General features: G+C 39.6%; 2 protein-coding genes across 2 annotated transcripts; both read right to left on the reverse strand.

Moving 5' to 3' along the window:
* Window positions 1-11,324: 11,324 nt before the first annotated feature.
* LOC137274360 (uncharacterized) lies at window positions 11,325-12,948 on the reverse strand. Its single transcript, XM_067807514.1, has 4 exons — window positions 12,930-12,948; window positions 12,474-12,628; window positions 12,267-12,392; window positions 11,325-12,155 (listed from the first exon to the last, which is right to left on the reverse strand). The coding sequence occupies exons 1-4, from the start codon at window positions 12,946-12,948 to the stop codon at window positions 11,325-11,327; spliced, it is 1,131 nt and encodes a 376-aa protein (XP_067663615.1).
* A 3,858-nt stretch (window positions 12,949-16,806) lies between these two features.
* LOC137274374 (uncharacterized) lies at window positions 16,807-18,616 on the reverse strand. Its single transcript, XM_067807527.1, has 4 exons — window positions 18,598-18,616; window positions 17,935-18,089; window positions 17,728-17,853; window positions 16,807-17,616 (listed from the first exon to the last, which is right to left on the reverse strand). Exons 1-4 carry the CDS (start codon window positions 18,614-18,616, stop codon window positions 16,807-16,809), a joined length of 1,110 nt encoding a protein of 369 aa, XP_067663628.1.
* Between the last annotated feature and the right edge of the window lie 4,365 nt (window positions 18,617-22,981).

A 22,981-nucleotide genomic window follows, 5' to 3' on the forward strand; every position in this document is an offset into this window, starting at 1 on the left:
AGTAAGACACACATTCAGAACAAAAGAAAGAGAAGAAAACAACACCATGCAAACAGAATAAAACACAACCACCCCAAATTCTAAACACTAAAAGCCAAGCAGCAAACATAACATCAAACCAAAGGGACAAAAACAAAGGTATCTATCAACCAACTGAGAGAACATCCAACAATACAAACAAAGCATCAAACATCAAAGAAAACACTCGAAAAACATCAAACTGTCAGTCACTGAAACAACATCAACAAAACCCGAACACACAAAAGAGGAACGGACAACACAATGAGTAAACAAAATGAGGCAAACAAAATAACACCAAGACACAAAAACGGAAACAGAATAAACGGCAATCAAGCCAGCATTGAAATGCTAGAAAATAAAATAAAACAGTAAATATAAAATCAAAACAAAAGAAAGTAAGAAAACATAACTACACGAAAGTTAAATGAACATGCAAATATGCAAAAGGAAGTATCAAACATCAAAGAACAAAAGGAACAAACATCAAACTATCAATCTCTAAAACATCACGAAAACAGGAAACACAAAACAGGATTGGACAACACAAACGGTAAACTAAATATGGCAAGTAAAATAACAACAACAACAAAAAACAAACACAAATAGAATAAAACACAAACAACCAACTACCAACAAACTAAATGAATATATAAGAATTCAAACAAAGTATCAAACATCAAAGAAGAAAAGGAACAAACAACAAACTATCAATTACTGAAATAAAATCATCAAAACGCGAAACACAAACAGTAAATACACAGCGAAATGAGTAAACTCAACGAGGGAAGCACAATAGCACCAATAAACAAACACACAAACAGAATAAGCCACAATCAAGCCAACATAAAAACAATAAAGAAAAACGAAGCAGAAAAATAAAATCAAAACAAAGGAAAGAAAGAAAATATAACCATCAACAAGCCAAATGAACATCCCAGTATTCCAACGAAGTATCAAACATCAAAGAACAAAACGACCAACCAACAAACTATCAATCACTAAAAGAGAAAGAAACACATTGAGAACAAAAGAAAGAGAAGAAAACAACACCATGCAAACAGAATAAAACACAACCACCCCAAATTCTAAACACTAAAAGCCAAGCAGCAAACATAACATCAAACCAAAGGGACAAAAACAAAGGTATCTATCAACCAACTGAGAGAACATCCAACAATACAAACAAAGCATCAAAGATCAAAGAAAACACTCGAAAAACATCAAACTGTCAGTCACTGAAACAACATCAACAAAACCCGAACACACAAAAGAGGAACGGACAACACAATGAGTAAACAAAATGAGGCAAACAAAAAACCACCAAGACACAAAAACGGAAACAGAATAAACGGCAATCAAGCCAGCATTGAAACGCTAGAAAATAAAATAAAACAGTAAATATAAAATCAAAACAAAAGAAAGTAAGAAAACATAACTACACGAAAGTTAAATGAACATGCAAATATGCAAAAGGAAGTATCAAACATCAAAGAACAAAAGGAACAAACATCAAACTATCAATCTCTAAAACATCACGAGAAAAGGAAACACAAAACAGGATTGGACAACACAAACGGTAAACTAAATATGGCAAGTAAAATAACAACAACAACAAAAAACAAACACAAATAGAATAAAACACAAACAACCAACTACCAACAAACTAAATGAATATATAAGAATTCAAACAAAGTATCAAACATCAAAGAAGAAAAGGAACAAACAACAAACTATCAATTACTGAAATAAAATCATCAAAACGCGAAACACAAACAGTAAATACACAGTGAAATGAGTAAACTCAACAAGGGAAGCACAATAGCACCAATAAACAAACACACAAACAGAATAAGCCACAATCAAGCCAACATAAAAACAATAAAAAAACGAAGCAGAAAAATAAAATCAAAACAAAGGAAAGAAAGAAAATATAACCATCAACAAGCCAAATGAACATCCCAGTATTCCAACGAAGTATCAAACATCAAAGAACAAAACGACCAACCAACAAACTATCAATCACTAAAAGAGTAAGACACACATTCAGAACAAAAGAAAGAGAAGAAAACAACACCATGCAAACAGAATAAAACACAACCACCCCAAATTCTAAACACTAAAAGCCAAGCAGCAAACATAACATCAAACCAAAGGGACAAAAACAAAGGTATCTATCAACCAACTGAGAGAACATCCAACAATACAAACAAAGCATCAAACATCAAAGAAAACACTCGAAAAACATCAAACTGTCAGTCACTGAAACAACATCAACAAAACCCGAACACACAAAAGAGGAACGGACAACACAATGAGTAAACAAAATGAGGCAAACAAAATAACACCAAGACACAAAAACGGAAACAGAATAAACGGCAATCAAGCCAGCATTGAAATGCTAGAAAATAAAATAAAACAGTAAATATAAAATCAAAACAAAAGAAAGTAAGAAAACATAACTACACGAAAGTTAAATGAATATGCAAATATGCAAAAGGAAGTATCAAACATCAAAGAACAAAAGGAACAAACATCAAACTATCAATCTCTAAAACATCACGAGAAAAGGAAACACAAAACAGGATTGGACAACACAAACGGTAAACTAAATATGGCAAGTAAAATAACAACAACAACAAAAAACAAACACAAATAGAATAAAACACAAACAACCAACTACCAACAAACTAAATGAATATATAAGAATTCAAACAAAGTATCAAACATCAAAGAAGAAAAGGAACAAACAACAAACTATCAATTACTGAAATAAAATCATCAAAACGCGAAACACAAACAGTAAATACACAGTGAAATGAGTAAACTCAACAAGGGAAGCACAATAGCACCAATAAACAAACACACAAACAGAATAAGCCACAATCAAGCCAACATAAAAACAATAAAAAAACGAAGCAGAAAAATAAAATCAAAACAAAGGAAAGAAAGAAAATATAACCATCAACAAGCCAAATGAACATCCCAGTATTCCAACGAAGTATCAAACATCAAAGAACAAAACGACCAACCAACAAACTATCAATCACTAAAAGAGTAAGACACACATTCAGAACAAAAGAAAGAGAAGAAAACAACACCATGCAAACAGAATAAAACACAACCACCCCAAATTCTAAACACTAAAAGCCAAGCAGCAAACATAACATCAAACCAAAGTGACAAAAACAAAGGTATCTATCAACCAACTGAGAGAACATCCAACAATACAAACAAAGCATCAAACATCAAAGAAAACACTCGAAAAACATCAAACTGTCAGTCACTGAAACAACATCAACAAAACCCGAACACACAAAAGAGGAACGGACAACACAATGAGTAAACAAAATGAGGCAAACAAAATAACACCAAGACACAAAAACGGAAACAGAATAAACGGCAATCAAGCCAGCATTGAAATGCTAGAAAATAAAATAAAACAGTAAATATAAAATCAAAACAAAAGAAAGTAAGAAAACATAACTACACGAAAGTTAAATGAATATGCAAATATGCAAAAGGAAGTATCAAACATCAAAGAACAAAAGGAACAAACATCAAACTATCAATCTCTAAAACATCACGAGAAAAGGAAACACAAAACAGGATTGGACAACACAAACGGTAAACTAAATATGGCAAGTAAAATAACAACAACAACAAAAAACAAACACAAATAGAATAAAACACAAACAACCAACTACCAACAAACTAAATGAATATATAAGAATTCAAACAAAGTATCAAACATCAAAGAAGAAAAGGAACAAACAACAAACTATCAATTACTGAAATAAAATCATCAAAACGCGAAACACAAACAGTAAATACACAGCGAAATGAGTAAACTCAACGAGGGAAGCACAATAGCACCAATAAACAAACACACAAACAGAATAAGCCACAATCAAGCCAACATAAAAACAATAAAGAAAAACGAAGCAGAAAAATAAAATCAAAACAAAGGAAAGAAAGAAAATATAACCATCAACAAGCCAAATGAACATCCCAGTATTCCAACGAAGTATCAAACATCAAAGAACAAAACGACCAACCAACAAACTATCAATCACTAAAAGAGAAAGAAACACATTGAGAACAAAAGAAAGAGAAGAAAACAACACCATGCAAACAGAATAAAACACAACCACCCCAAATTCTAAACACTAAAAGCCAAGCAGCAAACATAACATCAAACCAAAGGGACAAAAACAAAGGTATCTATCAACCAACTGAGAGAACATCCAACAATACAAACAAAGCATCAAACATCAAAGACAAAACTCGGAAAACATGAAACTATCAATCACTGAAACAACATCAACAAAACCCGAACACACAAAAGAGGAACGGACAACACAATGAGTAAACAAAATGAGGCAAACAAAATACCACCAAGACACAAAAACGGAAACAGAATAAACGGCAATCAAGCCAACATTCAAACGCTGGAAAATAAAATAAAACAGTAAATATAAAATCAAAACAAAAGAAAGTAAGAAAACATAACTACACGAAAGTTAAATGAACATGCAAATATGCAAAAGGAAGTATCAAACATCAAAGAACAAAAGGAACAAACATCAAACTATCAATCTCTAAAACATCACGAAAACAGGAAACACAAAACAGGATTGGACAACACAAACGGTAAACTAAATATGGCAAGTAAAATAACAACAACAACAAAAAACAAACACAAATAGAATAAAACACAAACAACCAACTACCAACAAACTAAATGAATATATAAGAATTCAAACAAAGTATCAAACATCAAAGAAGAAAAGGAACAAACAACAAACTATCAATTACTGAAATAAAATCATCAAAACGCGAAACACAAACAGTAAATACACAGCGAAATGAGTAAACTCAACGAGGGAAGCACAATAGCACCAATAAACAAACACACAAACAGAATAAGCCACAATCAAGCCAACATAAAAACAATAAAGAAAAACGAAGCAGAAAAATAAAATCAAAACAAAGGAAAGAAAGAAAATAGAACCATCAACAAGCCAAATGAACATCCAAGTATTCCAACGAAGTATCAAACATCAAAGAACAAAACGACCAACCAACAAACTATCAATCACTAAAAGAGTAAGACACACATTCAGAACAAAAGAAAGAGAAGAAAACAACACCATGCAAACAGAATAAAACACAACCATCCGAAAACATGAAAACTCTAAAAGCCAAGCAGCAAACATAACATCAAACCAAAGGGACAAAAACAAAGGTATCTATCAACCAACTGAGAGAACATCCAACAATACAAACAAAGCATCAAACATCAAAGAAAAAACTCGGAAAACATCAAACTATCAATCACTGAAACAACATCAACAAAACCCGAACACACAAAAGAGGAACGGACAACACAATGAGTAAACAAAATGAGGCAAACAAAATAACACCAAGACACAAAAACAGAAACAGAATAAACGGCAATCAAGCCAACATTCAAACGCTAAAAAATAAAATAAAGCAGCAAATATAAAATCCAAATAAAAGAAAGTAAGAAAACATAACTACACGAAAGTTAAATGAACATGCAAATATGCAAACGAAGTATCAAACATCAAAGAACAAAAGGAACAAACATCAAACTATCAATCTCTAAAAGATCACGAAAAAGGGAAACACAAAACAGGATTGGACAACACAAACGGTAAACTAAATATGGCAAGTAAAATAACAACAAAAAAACCAAACACAAATAGAATAAAACACAAACAACCAACTACCAACAAACTAAATGAATATATAAGAATTCAAACAAAGTATCAAACATCAAAGAAGAAAAGGAACAAACAACAAACTATCAATTACTGATATAAAATCATCAAAACGCGAAACACAAACAGTAAATACACAGCGAAATGAGTAAACTCAACGAGGGCAAGCACAATAGCACCAATAAACAAACACACAAACAGAAGAAGCCACAATCAAGCCAATATAAAAACAATAAAGAAAAACGAAGCAGAAAAATAAAATCAAAACAAAGGAAAGAAAGAAAATAGAACCATCAACAAGCCAAATGAACATCCAAGTATTCCAACGAAGTATCAAACATCAAAGAACAAAACGACCAACCAACAAACTATCAATCACTAAAAGAATAAGACACACATTCAGAACAAAAGAAAGAAAGGAAAACAACACCATGCAAACAGAATAAAACATAACCACCCCAAATTATAAACTCTAAAAGCCAAGCAGCAAACATAACATCAAACCAAAGGGACAAAAACAAAGGTAACTATCAATCAACTGAGAGAACATCCAACAATACAAACAAAGCATCAAAGATCAAAGAAAAAACTTGAAAAACATCAAACTGTCAATCACTGAAACAACATCAACAAAACCCGAACACACAAAAGACGAATGGACAACACAATGAGTAAACAAAATGAGGCAAACAAAATAACACCAAGACACAAAAACAGAAACAGAATAAACGGCAATCAAGCCAACATTCAAACGCTAAAAAATAAAATAAAGCAGCAAATATAAAATCCAAATAAAAGAAAGTAAGAAAACATAACTACACGAAAGTTAAATGAACATGCAAATATGCAAGCGAAGTATCAAACATCAAAGAACAAAAGGAACAAACATCAAACTATTAATCTCTAAAACATCACGAAAAAAGGAAACACAAAACAGGATTGGACAACACAAACGGTAAACTAAATATGGCAAGTAAAATAACAACAAAAAAACCAAACACAAATAGAATAAAACACAAACAACCAACTACCAACAAACTAAATGAATATATAAGAATTCAAACAAAGTATCAAACATCAAAGAAGAAAAGGAACAAACAACAAACTATCAATTACTGAAATAAAATCATCAAAACGCGAAACACAAACAGTAAATACACAGCGAAATGAGTAAACTCAACGAGGGCAAGCACAATAGCACCAATAAACAAACACACAAACAGAAGAAGCCACAATCAAGCCAACATAAAAACAATAAAGAAAAACGAAGCAGAAAAATAAAATCAAAACAAAGGAAAGAAAGAAAATAGAACCATCAACAAGCCAAATGAACATCCAAGTATTCCAACGAAGTATCAAACATCAAAGAACAAAACGACCAACCAACAAACTATCAATCACTAAAAGAATATCATGAAAACACGAAACAGAAAAGAGGATTCGACAACACAAAAAGTAGACTAAAGAAGGCAAGCAAAATAACAGAGTGGAGATAGAGATGTGAGGATGGAGAGGGATGTGAAGGGGGTGTAGGAGGGACGTAAGGAAAAGACGGTGGATGGAGGACAGTGAGAAAGTAGGTATAATAGTAGTAGGGAGAAGGGAGGATCGATGACACAGGGGCAGTAGGGAGGATGGAGGGGAAGGACGGAGGGTGAAGGACAGTGATAAAGTAGGTATAGTAATAGTGGGGAGAAGGGAGGATCGAAGACACGGGCAGTAGGGAGGTTGGAGGGGAAGGACGGAGGATGAAGGACAGTGAGAAAGTAGGTATAGTAATGGTGGGGAGAAGGGAGGATCGAAGACACAGGGGCAGTAGGGAGGTTGGAGGGGAAGGACGGAGGATGAAGGACAGAAGGTAAGTAGGGAGGATGGGAAAGGAAGTAGGGGGAACTGAGAAGGATGGAGAACAGGTGGGAAAGTTGGAAGGATGGTGAAGATGTATGTGGGGTGGAGGACAGAGGATTGAAGGAGGCTGGTGGGGAAGGATGGAAGATGGAGGACATAGATGAAGTAGGGAGGATGAAGGGTGAGAACGGAAGATTGGGGACAGAGGGGAAGTAGAAAGGATACAGTGGGGATTTGGGTCTGTGCAGTGGGAAGTAGGGAGGACTAAGGGTAAGGATGGAGGACAAAAGGGAAATAGAGATGATGGCGGGGCAGTAGGATTTCTGGAGAATGGAGAGTGGAAGGGAAGGACAGAGGACGGATGGGAGGGTAAAGAGAATGGGGAGTATGGAAGACAGAGGGGAAGTAGGGAGCATAGACGACAAGTAGGAAGGGTGGAGGCAGGGGGGAAGGATGAAGGGGAAGAACGAAGTTGAAGTACAGAAGGGAAGTATTGAGTTGATGAAGCTGGGTGGATGAAATTTGGGTGGGTGGAGGGGGTGTAGGAACGATGAAAGGGAAGGGCTGAGGATGGAGGACAGACGTGATGGTGAGGATGAAGAGGGACGTAAGGGAAGGTCAGAGCATGGAGGACAGTAAAGGACAGAAGAGGGAAAGGAAGTAAGGACGATAGAGAGGATGAACGAGAAGTGGGGAGGATGGAGAGGGATATAGGGTGGATGGATGGAGTGTAAGGTGGATGGAAGGGTAGGACGGATGGAGGACAGGGGAAGTGGGGACTATGGAGTGAAGGACGGTGGATGGAAGATAGAGGGAGGATGGAGGGGGAAGCTGGGCAGGGAGGATGACGGGGAAGGACAGTCGATGGAGGACAGATGGAGAGTAGAGAAGATGGATGGAGAAGTAGGAAGGATGGAGGGCATAGAGGATGGAGGGGAAGTAGGGAGGGTGAAGGTGGAAGTAGGGAGAAGGGCTTAGAATGGAGGAAAGAGGTGATGAAGGGAAGGACAGTGGATAAAGGACAGAGGAGAATTAGGGAGGATGAAGGGGAAGTAGGAAGGATGCACCACAGAGGGGATGTAGAGAGGATGAAGGGTTGTGGGGAGGATGGAGGAGAAGGATTCAGGATGTAGGACAAAGTTGAAGTAGGGAGGGTGAGGGGGAAGGATGGAGGATGGAGGATGGAGGATGGAGGATGGAGGAAAAAGTTGAAGTAGAGAGGGTGATGGGGAAGGATGGAGGACAAAGGTGATGAAGGGAGGATGAAAGGGAAACTAGGGAGGGTGAGGGGGGGGGGGAGATAGGAAGATTAAGGGTAAGGACAGAGGATTGAAAACAGAGTTGAAATAGAGAGTTGATTAAGTTGGATGGATGATGGACTGAGTGGCAGTAAGTAGAATGAAGGATGGGTGAATTGTGGATGGACTGGAAAATGAAAGACTTATGGAATGGAAGATGGGGAAAGTACTGGAGAGGTCAGATGGATGAGTGACATGTAGTGTGAGGGAAGTGTATGAAGCACAGAGATGATGTAGAGAGGATGAAGGAATGAGTAATTGAAGGTCAGAGCATGGAGGATGCAGGGAAACTTGTCAGGGTGTAGGGAGGGTTAAGGGGAAGGACATGGGATGGAGGACAGACGGGAAGGGGAGGATAAAAAGGAAAGCAGAGGAAGGCCAGAGCATGGAGGACAGAGGGATAGAAGGGAGGATGTAGGAGAAGAGGAGAGGATGGAGGACAGAGAGGAAGTAAGGAAGATATACTAGGATGAATTTTGGATTGAGAGAATGGATGGAGGATGCAGGACAAAGGGTAAGTTGGAAGGATGCAAGGGATGGAAGGAGGACATGATAGATGACGGGGATTAAAAGGGAATCAGCGTGAAGAAAGGGAAAGGGTACAGGACGGAGGACAGAGATGAAATAGGGTGAATGGAGAAAAGAGGGGAAGGATGGAGGATGGAGGCCAAGTGGGAAGTACGGAGAATGGAAGGGTTAGATGGTGGATGGAGAGGATGGGGAAGTAGAAAGGATGATGGAGAAGGATGGAGGACTGAGTTCTTTCTTATCTGTTAAATTATACCTCTGGCAAAGGACAAGAACAAAAATTGTTCTTTGACACTGCAACAACCACTCACCCATGTTACATCTTAGTAACAGTTGCTCGTATGAAGACTACTTTATGTAAGACCTCTGTGAAGTGCCTCATCATAATCTATGTATCCTGTATTTATATATCTTTGTCTCACATAAATACGAGCATGTGTGATCATTATACTTCTAATTGTCCCACCTCGTCACCAGTTCACCAGCAACGCAGAATGTGTTGATGGTAATGCTGAGCAGAAATAGAACTTTACAGAAACCAGCCTTAGTATGTAGTCTCATTAGTAATACGATTATCACCAGTGTTTATCACGGACCTACCTTTTGTGTCTCGATCAGAAACTATTGACCAGACACCTCTTCTTGTCTGAAGAATGCATTGGTCACATAATCGGATGCGCATGACCATTACTTTATGGATGACAAGGTGTGATTTGTTAAGCTGTGTGTGATCATGGTTTGTCTGGTTGGTGTGTGTTCACTAAAAATGCCGTAACACAAAAAAATGCCTATTATCTGAATCACTCACCCTTTAGTTTGAATTGACGAGTTTAAAAGGCGACTATGCTTGTAGTAAGAGGTGACTAATGGGATCAGGTGGTCAGACTCACTTGGTTGACACATCATCGGTTCCCATTTGTGCAGATCGATGCTCATGCTGTTGATCACTGTATTTTCTGGGTCAGTCTAGATCATTTACAGACCACCGCCAAATAGCTGGAACATTGCTGAATGTAGTGGAAAATTAAACTCACTCACTTTAGTTTGAAAGCCCAGATATGTTCAATGTTTGTGTGTTGCAACACTCAGAGAAGATATATGGCTACTCAGGCAAAGGTTAAACATGTCTCTTGGTTTGAAATACGATACATGACTTACCAAATATATTCATATATTCTGTCATTGAGTTGCTAGACTCAGAACACCAATGGATATAGTACTGTATAACGGTATATCTGTAGATTGGTTTCAAAACTTTGAATAAAGGTAATCAGATTGAACCAAAATGTTCAAAGTTTGATTTTTATATACAGACTATGTTAGGCGAAGTCTTGTACTTGAGTACCAACACAAAGGACACATCATTTGTTGTCTCCTCACACTCTGTGTCAGTAATGTTTTTATTCACTCTAGGATACAGTAACAAATGACTTGTAAGAACTATTTTCCGCAGTTTGAAATCCAAGAAAAGTCTGACGATGTATGCTCGGTGACAATAGAAAACTGTGTTAACAAATGCAAGTAGCGCATACACAGAATAACATTGCCTTGCCAATGCAGTTTACTTTCCACAATTGTCAGTTGAGTATCTACTGTTTCCCAACATTAACACCTCTCAACACAAAATGTTCAGAATACAAATTCAGTTGTTAAAATAAGACATAACTACTATTTAAACTGATAAGAGATATTTTATTAAGAAACAATGTTGTCATATTGTTAAAAACAGAAACATGTCTTCAGTTCCTTTGTAAACAAACAGCCCCCACACCACCACAGCCATCCCTATTCAGTCTTCAAGCCACACAATTTCACTACTAAATAAACATGAAGATACCCAATATGCACATATCTATACTTACCTGTTCCCCCCACCTTACAGTATTTAGAAGTGCCTGACACCAAATGACAGACTGGAGCTGTACTCAGCCAAGAGAGCTTCCAGGTCCTCCAGAGAGTCCTGGGGTGGCTCCAGAGCGTCTTGGGGATCCTCCAGTCGTGGCTGCTTTGCAGCTTGGGGCACCTCACTGTTGTCATATCGGCACTTCCTCTTGTGTGAGGGTGGGTACTCTTTGTTGGGCTCAGCAGTGGGTTTCCTCTTTTTCCTTAAAATAAGTTTAGTAAGGTAGAGATATTCCACATCATATTCATCATCAGAGCTAGGCTCAGCTTTCTCCATTGTCTTAGCAGGATTTACGTTTACTGTTGCAACAATGGTATCTGCTGATTTAGAAGGATCTGTTGCTGAAACAGTCTTATCTTTTATAATCTTACCAGGAACAGGCAAAGTTCTGGGCAAGGCATACCTTGATTGTAAGTAAGCTTGATCAGCAGACAGTAACTCTTCAGCAAAACTAAGCTTACATCTGGGCTTACTGATACCATTACCACCAGAGGGCTTAGTGATAGTGTTCCCCAAAGGTCTGCTCTGGGTTTTGATGTGCTTAGCTCCAAGAGGCTGAGGCACAAAGTAGGGCTTGCTCTCAGGCTGAAGCTTTCTCACTTTCTCTTTTGGAATGCGAGGCTTTGGTTGAGGTTTTGGCCTGAACGCTTTGGGCTTACGTTTGCAGGGCTTCAGGTAAGATTTTTGCTTTGGTTGGACTTTGGGTGTGGGGTTGTTGATAGTAGAAATGGCAGGAGTTTCAACATGGGCAAGAGACTGGGAAGGAGGAACTGGACTGGGTTGGTCAAGTTGGGGCAGCATGCAGGAGAAGGCCTAATGGGCAATAGTCTTTGTATCACTTTTAAGATATTGAATGAATGTCTTATTCTGTTATGCTGTACAATGATCAAACATACAGACAATGAATTTAATACAAACGCATACCTCTGGTCTCATCAGCTGCAGGTCCAGTCCTAAGCTGGGCTGGCAGACAGGCATTGCCTCCCAATGATTACTGCAAGGTGGTGGCTGGATTGTAGGAAGTTGGAGTGCTCCAGATGGTCTCATCTGCTGCAGATCCAGTCCTGTCTCACTTGCACCATGGTTACTGCTGGGTGGTGGCTGAACTGTAGGAGGGGGCTGGAGGGCTACAGGATGAAGGAGTCTTGGTTGTTGGTAACCGGCACGCAGGGAGAGGCCAACAGGATTACCGACAGGCATCCAGATAGTATTGTTATCTATTAGACATCTGGTCCCATCTCCCATCACCACTGTTGGCAGCCCGGAGGACAGGCGGGCCACAGACACTGTGACAGTGAATGGTTTACTAAATTAGCTATACAGTAATTCGGCATGACTAAAACAAGACTAAACTTTGAGTTGGGTCTTCTGAAATAGTTGATAATGTAGTGCGTCATGTTGTTGTTATAAACAAAATGTCCCTAAATGTTCACGCTTCTGAGGCAAACCTCTGGTTATATCAAATGTCATAACATGAAAAGAACATTCAAGCATGTATTGTTGGTCACACCATCGTTTTTTCAACTTTTGCATTGTAAACATCATAAAACAATCACACACGGGTCTGGAATCAATATTTCCATATACCTGGTGTAGAAGGATTCATTGTTTTCTGCACCTCTTTAAGCTCTGTGCTCCTTTGGGGTCGTATTTTTCACGATAAAACTGTGGAAACGTCTCTCTTTCAAAATGGCTGACAAAGGAATGTCTAACTGTTGTCATGACGCCACTACAGTCGACAGAACCACGCATGCGTTGAATTTATGCAGAAGTAACACTTCCGTCTATGTGTATGTTATAGGCATTGATAGATCTACATCAACACCTACTTGTCACCTAGTACGTCAGCTGTTTAACATGTAAGAAGAAACGTTGTGAAATGCGAACGTCTTTCCAAGGGAAGCTACTCTAGTAGGGTTTACTATGTAAATAGAGTTATCCTTCTTGAATGAGGATTTTATGACCGTTTACAAGGACAATGGCTTAAACGGTTATGCCAAAGACGTATACGTCTTTGGTTATGCTTACCAAGATGGGAGTGGAGCGTTCCATGTTAGGTTTGGCTAAATAAAAGAAGTGAAATGTTTCTAGGGCATCGGTTCTTCACTTATATTTGTGCGCGTAACATTTTTCATTGCTATTTAAAAACATAAATTTGACTTGGCCACGTCCCGATCATCTGTCTGTCCAACGTCTTTGGTTATGCTTACCAAGATGGGAGTGGAGCGTTAAATGTTAGGATTGGCTAAATAAAAGAAGTGAAATGTTTCTAGGGCATCGGTTCTTCACTTATATTTGTGCGCGTAACATTTTTCATTGCTATTTAAAAACATAAATTTGACTTGGCCACGTCCCGATCATCTATCTGTCCACCATAACAATGAGTGTTTATAAGAACGAGTGTGGCTGAATCTACGACTCATTAACACGTGCTAAACTTCCCAAGCTGTGTTTCTCAGAGAGAAAAAAAATAAAAATGTGGTCCTCCCTCATCACTTTTTTCTATGAAAAATTATAAATAAAGCCCAACCGCCCTTGTCACTTTTGAAAAAAAAAATATGCCCGAGAAATATATTTTTTTTATGTAGCCTTATGTAACATTATACACTGCCAGAAGGCAGTAATTGTATAATTTTGTTCATGTTGAGTACAGTCCTGAGTAAAATCGTGTAGAATGATGAATATTCAATGTGAAATGGATTATAATTACATTAAAATAATTTGCCACATATTTGGTGATGTGTGTTTGGGAACTGATAATGTAATGTCTTTCATGAAAGATGACAGTGTTTTGGAACTTAAAAATCTTTAATATTATTGATGTAAAGGGGTTGCGCAGAGGTAGGGACAGATGGCGAAAGCGGGAGATATATGTGCAGGGCAGGGGAAGGGAAATACATGTATGACAGGAGGATGGACATAGGGGTATGTGAGAATGGCGGACACTGGGTTGGCACAGGTAGCACAGGGATGTAAAACGGGAGGGCAGGCATACGGAAATGTGACAATGGGGGCATGCGGAATGGTAGTATAGAGGGAGGACAGGCACAAGGATAGGTGACAATGAGGGACAGTGGGGGCATGGGGAAAGGTAGTGTAACTGGAGGACGGGCATACGGGCAGGTGATAATAGGAGACACTGGAGCATAGGGAAAGGTAATATAACGGGAGGACGGGTATACCGACAGGTTACAATGGGAGACTCTGGGGGCTTTGCGAATGGTAGTATGGTGGGAGGACAGGCATGCGAACAGGTGAAACTAGGGGCGTGGGGAGAGGTAGCATAACGGCTGGACGCACATACAGACATGTTACATTGGGGAACACTGGGGACATGGGGAAAGATAGTATAACAGGAGGATGGACTTACGGACAGGTGCATGACAGTGGGGGCACGCGGAATGGTAGTATAACGGGAGGACAGGCAAAAGGATAGGTGACAATGAGGGACAGTGGGGGCATGGAGAAAGATAGTATTACGGGAGGACGGACATACGGACAGGTGATAATGGGGGACACTGGAGGGCGTAGGGTAAGGCAGTATGACGACAGGACGGACTTAATGACAGTTGAGAGGGGGAGGGGTAATGCGGTGTTGAGACAGGGAAGGAACATATGGGGAAAGGGGAGTGACAGGAGACTGGAAGTGAGATCGCATGACGGGAGCACTGACAGGTTGGTAAACAAGAGACACAAGAACTGAAAAGGAAAAGGGAAGTAAATCATTATTTACCTCGCTAAACCAATTTGAAAGTTTTGATTTACAGGAAAAGCAAATGTTATAACTACCGGTCTGGCACATGTCGTAAAACCATTTTGTAACTTGTTTCCTCGCTAACAGGTGTCTTGGCTTTTTCCAGTTATGATGTTTTCAACATCGTTATTATGAAAAGGTATATTTCAAGCTATGGAGATATCAGATGGCTGTATTCGACTCAAAAATTTTATCGTCGATTTCTGGAGAGTCGCAGGGAATAAGTCTTTTCTTGTATCAGTGGAAAGCTAAAGTGAGTGTACATGCCCCAACATATAAAGACCAAACTATTGTCGAGAAAGCGTGATATTGTGTCTTTAAGAATCCTTTGGTAATAACAACTACAGGGTATGAAGTGTACTTGGTGGGATACAACTGTGAATTTTGTTTCATTGTTATATCAAGGATCGTTACTAACTGATCACGTTTGTCAGGTCCAATATGACTACCTTACATGCTAACACCATACATGTCACTTCAATGTAATGTAGCCACTTTCCTTAGTAACTAATCCATATAGAATAAATATCATGTAATACATCCATTCAATGCTGAATGGAAACAGACAGTCATGCATGACCAGGTATGAAATGCAGTTAGTGTGTCATGGAATATTGATATGTAAACATATTTTCCGGCTACCAGATTGGTTTAGAGGCGGTCACGTGACAGTTGACGGAAAACCTGTCCTCGGTCAATATTGCTTTTCGCGAGTCCATAAACACAGATATTGACCTCATCGCCAGTCTATAATTGTGTGTGAACGCATTTGAGAATAGAATTCTTTTTCGCGATTTGCATAAAGCCGTGTTGTGCAGCTTTCTTGCAGACTAATGCCTCCTGGCATATCTTTGATATTCTTTCAGTAATTTATAAAGGTAGGAGAGTAACGTCTCTTTTGGACTTTAGTGCATACCAAAAAAGACATCCATTCAATGCTATCCAAAAGCATGTGTAATCGCTGTTGAGTAGAAATAGAGCTTTATACAGCACCAGCTTTGAAGTGTAGATGTGTTATAAAATTATCTCAAGTGTCCCAAAGAATGACCCACCTTTTGTGTGAAGATCAGAAAACCAGTCACCTGTTCTAAAGAATGTGGTGGCCACATAATGAGCTTTGTATGAATATTACCTTAAGGGTGACAAGCTGTTATCTGCAATGTTGTGTAGGGATTGTGTAGACTAAGTACTGTACCAGTGCACTCATTCATTGTATTTTAGATCTGTTGTCTACTTACTTGATTTGTGTAACTCCCAGGTTTGAAATCAAAGGTCACGGTACAGTTTGGTGATATGGTGGGTGACAATATATAACTGTGTTAACAAATGCATGTGACGTGACTGTATACATACAATAACATTGCCTTGGCAATGCTGTTATCTTCAAACAGTTGCCAGTTGAGTAATGTTTGCAAACAGTAACACCCCTTCTGTTGAAATAGTTCCTGTATTAAGAACAGAATACAGATTCAGTTGCTAAAATAAGACATCACTACTTTTAAAATGATAAGAGATAATTTATTAAGAAACTATGTTGTCATAACGTAAAAACAGAAATATGTCTTCAGTTCCTTTGTATACAATCAGTCCCCAAACCACCAATCACAGCCACCCCTGTCAGGTCATCAAGCTATACACCTAAGCTTATATGATGCATAAACATGAACATACCCACTATACGCAAGTCTATACCTACCTGTCCCATCCCCCTTACAGTATATAGGGGAAGTCCCTGATGTCAGATACCAGACCAGAGCTGTACTCAGCCAAGAGAGCTTCCAGGTCCTCCAGGGAGTCTTGGGGTGGCTCCAGAGCGTCCTGGGACACCCCCAGACTTGGCTGCTTTGCAGCTTGGGGCACCTCACTGTTGTCATCTGGGTACTTCCTCTTTCGTGAGGGTGGGTACTCTTTGTTGGGCTCAGCAGTGGGTTTCCTCTTTTTCCTTAAAATAAGTTTAGTAAGGTAGAGATATTCCACATCATATTCACCATCAAAGCTAGGCTCAGGTTGGTGCAATGCCTCGGCGGGATTTACATTTATTGTTGCAACAATGGAATCTGTTGATTTAGAAGGACCTGTTGCTGAAACAGTCTTATCTTTTATAATCTTACCAGGAACAGGTAACGTCCTGGACAAGGCAGACCTTGATTGTAAGTAAGCTTGATCAGCAGACAGTAACTCTTCAGCAAAACTAAGCTTACATCTGGGCTTACTGATACCATTACCACCAGAGGGCTTAGTGATAGTTTTCCCCAAAGGTCTGCTCTGGGTTTTGATGTGCTTAGCTCCAAGAGGCTGAGGCACAAAGTAGGGCTTGCTCTCTGGCTGAAGCTTTCTCACTTTCTCTTTTGGAATGCAAGGCTTTGGTTGAGGTTGGGGCTTGCGTTTGCAGAGCTTGCGCTCGGGTTTTCGCTTTGGTTGGACTTTGGGTGTGGGGTTGTTGTTAGTAGAAATGGCAAGAGACTGGGAAGGAGGAACTGGACTGGGTAGGTCAAGTTGGGGCAGCATGCAGGAGATGGCCTAATGGGCAATAGTCTTTGTATCACTTTTAAGATATTGAATGAATGTCTTATTCTGTTATGCTGTACAATGATCAAACATACAGACAATGAATTTAATACAAATGCATACCTCTGGTCTCATCAGTTGCAGGTCCAGTCCTAAGCTGGGCTGGCAGACAGGCATTGCCTCCCAATGATTACTGCAAGGTGGTGGCTGGATTGTAGGAAGTTGGAGTGCTCCAGATGGTCTCATCTGCTGCAGATCCAGTCCTGTCTCACGTGCACCATGGTTACTGCAGTGTGGTGGCTGAACTGTAGGAGGGGGCTGGAGGGCTACAGGATGAAGGAGTCTTGGTTGTTGGTAACCGGCACCCAGGGAGAGGCCAACAAGATTGCCAGCTGGCATCCAGATAGTGTTGTTATCTATCAGACATCTGGTCCCATCTCCCATCACCACTGTTGGCAGCCCGGAGGACAGGCGGGTCACAGACACTGTGACAGTGAATAGTTTACTAAACTGGGGACAACTGCATTTTACGGGTCCCTGCCTTCGGCATTTAACCCTAACCCAACCCTAATCTAATTTAATCTAATACTAACTCTAACCCTAATACTAACCTAACCCCAACTTCCGGGAACCCGTAAAGTACAGTCTACTGCCAGAACGTCTGCCATCAATTGTATAACTCCGTAATATGACAACTACATCAAAACATGTATTGTTTATGACTGGACACATCATCGTCTTTGCAATTTGGCACTGTAACCTGGGATTGGGAGTGAGGATTTTGCCAATGGGCCATTTTCGGGATTATTAGCCTTTTTCTGAGTTTAGCATGGGCTACCGTCCTTCTATCAATAGTAAATTTCAAGATTTTAATGGGCCATTTTCTATTCTAATGTGCGAAATGGTACATGACACATGGCCCCTGCCGTTCCTAATCCCAGTGTAACACTAAGAACAATCACAGGCGGCTCTGAAACGAACATTTTCACATACCTGGTGTAGGAGGATTCATGTTTTTTCCTAAGTCTTCAAGTTCTGCACACGTTTAGATTCGTATTTTGTACGATAAAACTGCGAAAACGATTCTCTTTCAAAATGGCTGACACATGAAGTGTTAACTGTTGTCATGACGCCGCTACAATCCACAGAACCACGCATGCGTCGAATTTATACATAAGTTACACTTCCGCCAGAAGTACATGTGTATGCTAGTTGACACATAGTATGTCAGCTATCCTGATTTACCACGGAGAAGACACATTCTGAAACACGAACGTCTTTCCAAGGGAAGCCACTCTGGTAGAGTTTGCTGTGTGATTAGAGTTACCCTTCTTGAATAAGGATTTTATTTGGGCTTGAAAGAATAATGGAAATATTTGGCATAAAGGGTTTGTAAAGCATACTGGGGTGGTGTTTCAGCGTTCCATGAAATCACGCAGTGCATTGCCAATGGACAGTCTTTACATGATGATATAACATTCTTTGTTTATGTCAGTGCAAGTTATCAGGTTCTGTGTGTGTTGTAGGTTGACAGTACCTTAACGACTACTTCAGGCAAAAGTAGTACTTTCAAAGGAATCTTGAATGGGTAAAACCAATTACTTCACTTAAACATAATCTATTAGCCCCTGTCTCTTTATTGACAGTGCGTGGAGTGTTCAGTACAGAAGTAAAATGCAGAACAGTCAATATGAAATAGATGACAAATACAGTGAAATCCTTGTCACAAAGTGTGTGTTTGAGAACTTGAAACATTGAAATTGTTTAATACTATTGAAGTCAACGAGTGCGCCGGAGATAGGGGAGAGGGTGAAATTGGAAATATGTGAGCAGGGGAAAGGAAAGCAAACATAACGAGAGGATGGACATACGGACATGTGAGAATACAGATATAGAAGGTACGTAGGGGAATACGTGTACAAGTTGAGTACCTCGAGAGTACCAAAGGTCAGTGCAGTGAGCACTGTTGAGTAGCGGTAAACATCAGACATCTTTCCAACGACATCTTTGGTGTTTTTGGTGTCTTTGCCGTTTAGTTACCAAAATTGCCCGTCTAATACGGAGACCGAACATTCGGATATATATGAGGTAACTTGTAACTAGAAAAATGTTCGGAAACCGAGGTATTCGGATATCTGAAGTTCTGATATATGGTGTCTGACTGTATAGACATGTGTGAAGATGAAATATACGGCATGAGGAGAGGCATATGGGAAGGTGAGAATGGAGACATAGCAGGCATGGGAATGGAGAAACAGATAGGAGATGAGGGTAGACGGGTAGTACAGTGGACGGGTAGTATAGTGGCACACAGCGAAACCATCAACACTACCATCAACACGACAGAAAATCCGAAAAAATACTGACACTGCTAGGATACTTTATTACAATCAGACAAGAACTACATAAGATATACTGAACAGCAAAAGAAACGCAACTCTCATTTTTGGTCAAGTTTTTAACTGGAAGACTTAAGCATGAACGCTTACTTTTGTGAGGTTTAATTTTCTCTGGCTGTTCAGTATATTTTCAGATGACGGCATCTGATGGACATACACGGTTCTTACTGGCATGTTGTTTGGGTTGAAGAAACTCTACCTAGGTGGACAGCTGCCCATGTGCAGTTACCATGCCCATCGCGGTCGAGGGAGCGGGGACTGACCTCCTGACGTAATTACATTGTTTGCGAGGAGCATTAAGCGATCTGGATCAGTGCCCCTTTAAGAGGGGAATCATTTTACTGTCACAGTCTATACACGTAATGTAAATAATACTAACATGTACGTAGAAGATACTTTACTACGACGTTGATGATGCTGCAGGGAAATGAACTTGAAACATCTAGGAGGGACATTCATGTTGTGCCATGTTTGTGGATTTCTGTATGTACGTGCAAATGAGTACTGTTGAGCTTCAGGCAGAGTGCCTCGGCTTCATCAAAGGGATTGGATGGTAAGGCTCGCTGCCTTGGTTGACACATGTCATCGTGTCCTAACTGCGTAGATTGATGCTTGATGGTGTTGCTCACTGGATTGTCTGGTCAGACCGTCGCCACATAGCTGGAAATTTGCTACGTGCGGCGTAAACCTAAACTCACTCATAGAAACAGTATGGGGTCGTAACGCTGCTTTGTGATGTCGGTAACGACACGCACGTCATCTACGTAGTTAAAAGAATCTTCTGAGTGAATGCCAATGTTACATCCTTTGGCACAAAACGCGTCCATATTATACCTAACACGTAGGCAGTCACTCAAGTGGTGGTGTTTACTGGTGATGTATGGACAGTGAATCAAGAATGCGTGACGAGAACACCTGATTATTCATCGGTACACAGTTTGTAGTGTAGTCTGTCTTACAGTCCCTGAACCACATTATTTTCCCTACATCCTAGCCCTCTCTGCACTGCTAAAGCCATAAATGAAGCAAGTCTAGATTTCCTCAGGTCTCTGGTCTCCCTGGGTCTCCTTTTAGATTTATATGTGTTTGCTTGTTACTAGCAAAGTATACATATTCAGAGACTGTTTGTAGTGAACCTACAGGCGATACATCCAAACAGGACGACATCTAATGTTTGTTAAAACCAGCATTGCAATTATTGGCATATTTGCTTTGATTTCGTCACACCAAGGCCACTTGCAGTTTGGATTCTGGAAAAAAGGGTTTGGTCACATGGCATTATTGTTCACTGTGAGCAACAGACAGAGTTCTTTTCACTATATTCTGGCCAAGGGAGAATCTCCTGTTTCATTAGTTTATAGTATTCCCAGAAATTATTGAGAATCATGTTGCGTCCTGTAACTCATTACGTTTATTAACTTCTGGCGTTTTACTTACATAAACATGTTAAAACATCATCCTTTTACAGTCTCAGTCTTGTTTTAGTACTTTGTTAGACCTCCTCGCTCAGCAATGCATGCCTGAATACGCCTAGGCACACTACCCATCAAAGTTTGTAGGTAATCGTGTGACAGGGTATCCCAATATTGGACCACCTCGGCCTTCATATCTTCAATATTTCTCAGTCCCTTTTGGTTTATTCTGTCCTTCATGACTCCCCTCACATTCTCAATTGGGTTTAGGTCAGGGCTGTAACTGGGCCAGTCTAAACCTTGAACATTTTCGCCCGACAACCACTGTTTTGTGTAGCGCGCAGTGTGTTTTGGGTCATTATCATGCTGGAAAATCCAATCATCTTCATACAATGTTTGTGCTGTCGGAAGAAGGTGACAATTTAGAATGTCAACGTATCTTTCTTTTGTCAAGTTTCCCGTGAAAACACACAATGGCGTCACTCCGCGAGCCGATATGCCACCCCACATGTGAAGCTTCGGGCTATGTTTTGGTCGCTGGTAGATAGGTTTGACAGTATCTTTGGTCCAAATTTTCACACAATTAGGGAAAAGCCAAACAGAACTTTCATCCGAAAAGAAAACATTATCCCAATCTTGATTTTCATGAGCCCGACACCAGTTTAAACGTTTTCCCTTTTGTGCATCTTTCATCAACGGCGAGGGAATTCCACGTTTTTTCACCCAATTAAGTCTCTGTAATTCCTGCCTAACTGTTTCATTGCATACCTGAGGACTTCCTCTGCTAATCATTTCATTTCCGATGTTCTCAACACTTTTCAATTTGCCCCTACTCTCAATCTGCCCAAGTCTTCGGCGATCCACAACACTGAATTTCCTAGGCCGACCTGCCCCTGCTTTCTGCTCTATCCCGGTTCCTGTTTGAATATTCTTCAAAGTTCTGTATACTGTAGACAGAGGAATACCATGTCTACAAGCTAACACTTTAGCATCTGCCTCACCCCTTTCAAAATCATCTAGAATGAGCTTTCTTTTCTCTCTTGCTGTAAATTCTGCCATGTCAACACAGGAAGCCGTCTGCTCAGACAAGGGAGATAACTCTTGACGTAATGAGCTGCCTTCTAAGCCTTCAAGAGTTGTCTCCCTTATTTAGTATGCTTAGTGCATAGTGAAAGCCCATTTTCCAATCTTAGCATCATTAGAAAAAAACAAAGATTTTCTCAATAATTTCTGGGAACACTGTACATGATTACCTCTCTCCTCTGTTTACATGATTTCAGTTAGAGCCGCAGTTGATTATTCTTTCACGCGATAATTTCGATAATTGTAGCAGTAAAATAAAAATTATGGCTTTATTGCTACAATAACAGCTTTGTATTATACTGCCTTTGAATTGTGTTGCTACTCTATTTTGTACTGTCACGGAAATACATGTACCTCTGTAAAGATGTGGACGAATTTATTGTAACCTTCATAAATTTAAGAATTTACTTGTCAATGACATTCTTTGTGGAGTTTCTTTCATACCGAATTCTTTTCGGACTGATTACTGGTGTACTCTCTGTT

The sequence above is a fragment of the Haliotis asinina genome, chromosome 2 (assembly GCF_037392515.1).
Source record: "Haliotis asinina isolate JCU_RB_2024 chromosome 2, JCU_Hal_asi_v2, whole genome shotgun sequence".
Classification (NCBI taxonomy): Eukaryota; Metazoa; Mollusca; class Gastropoda; order Lepetellida; family Haliotidae; genus Haliotis; species Haliotis asinina.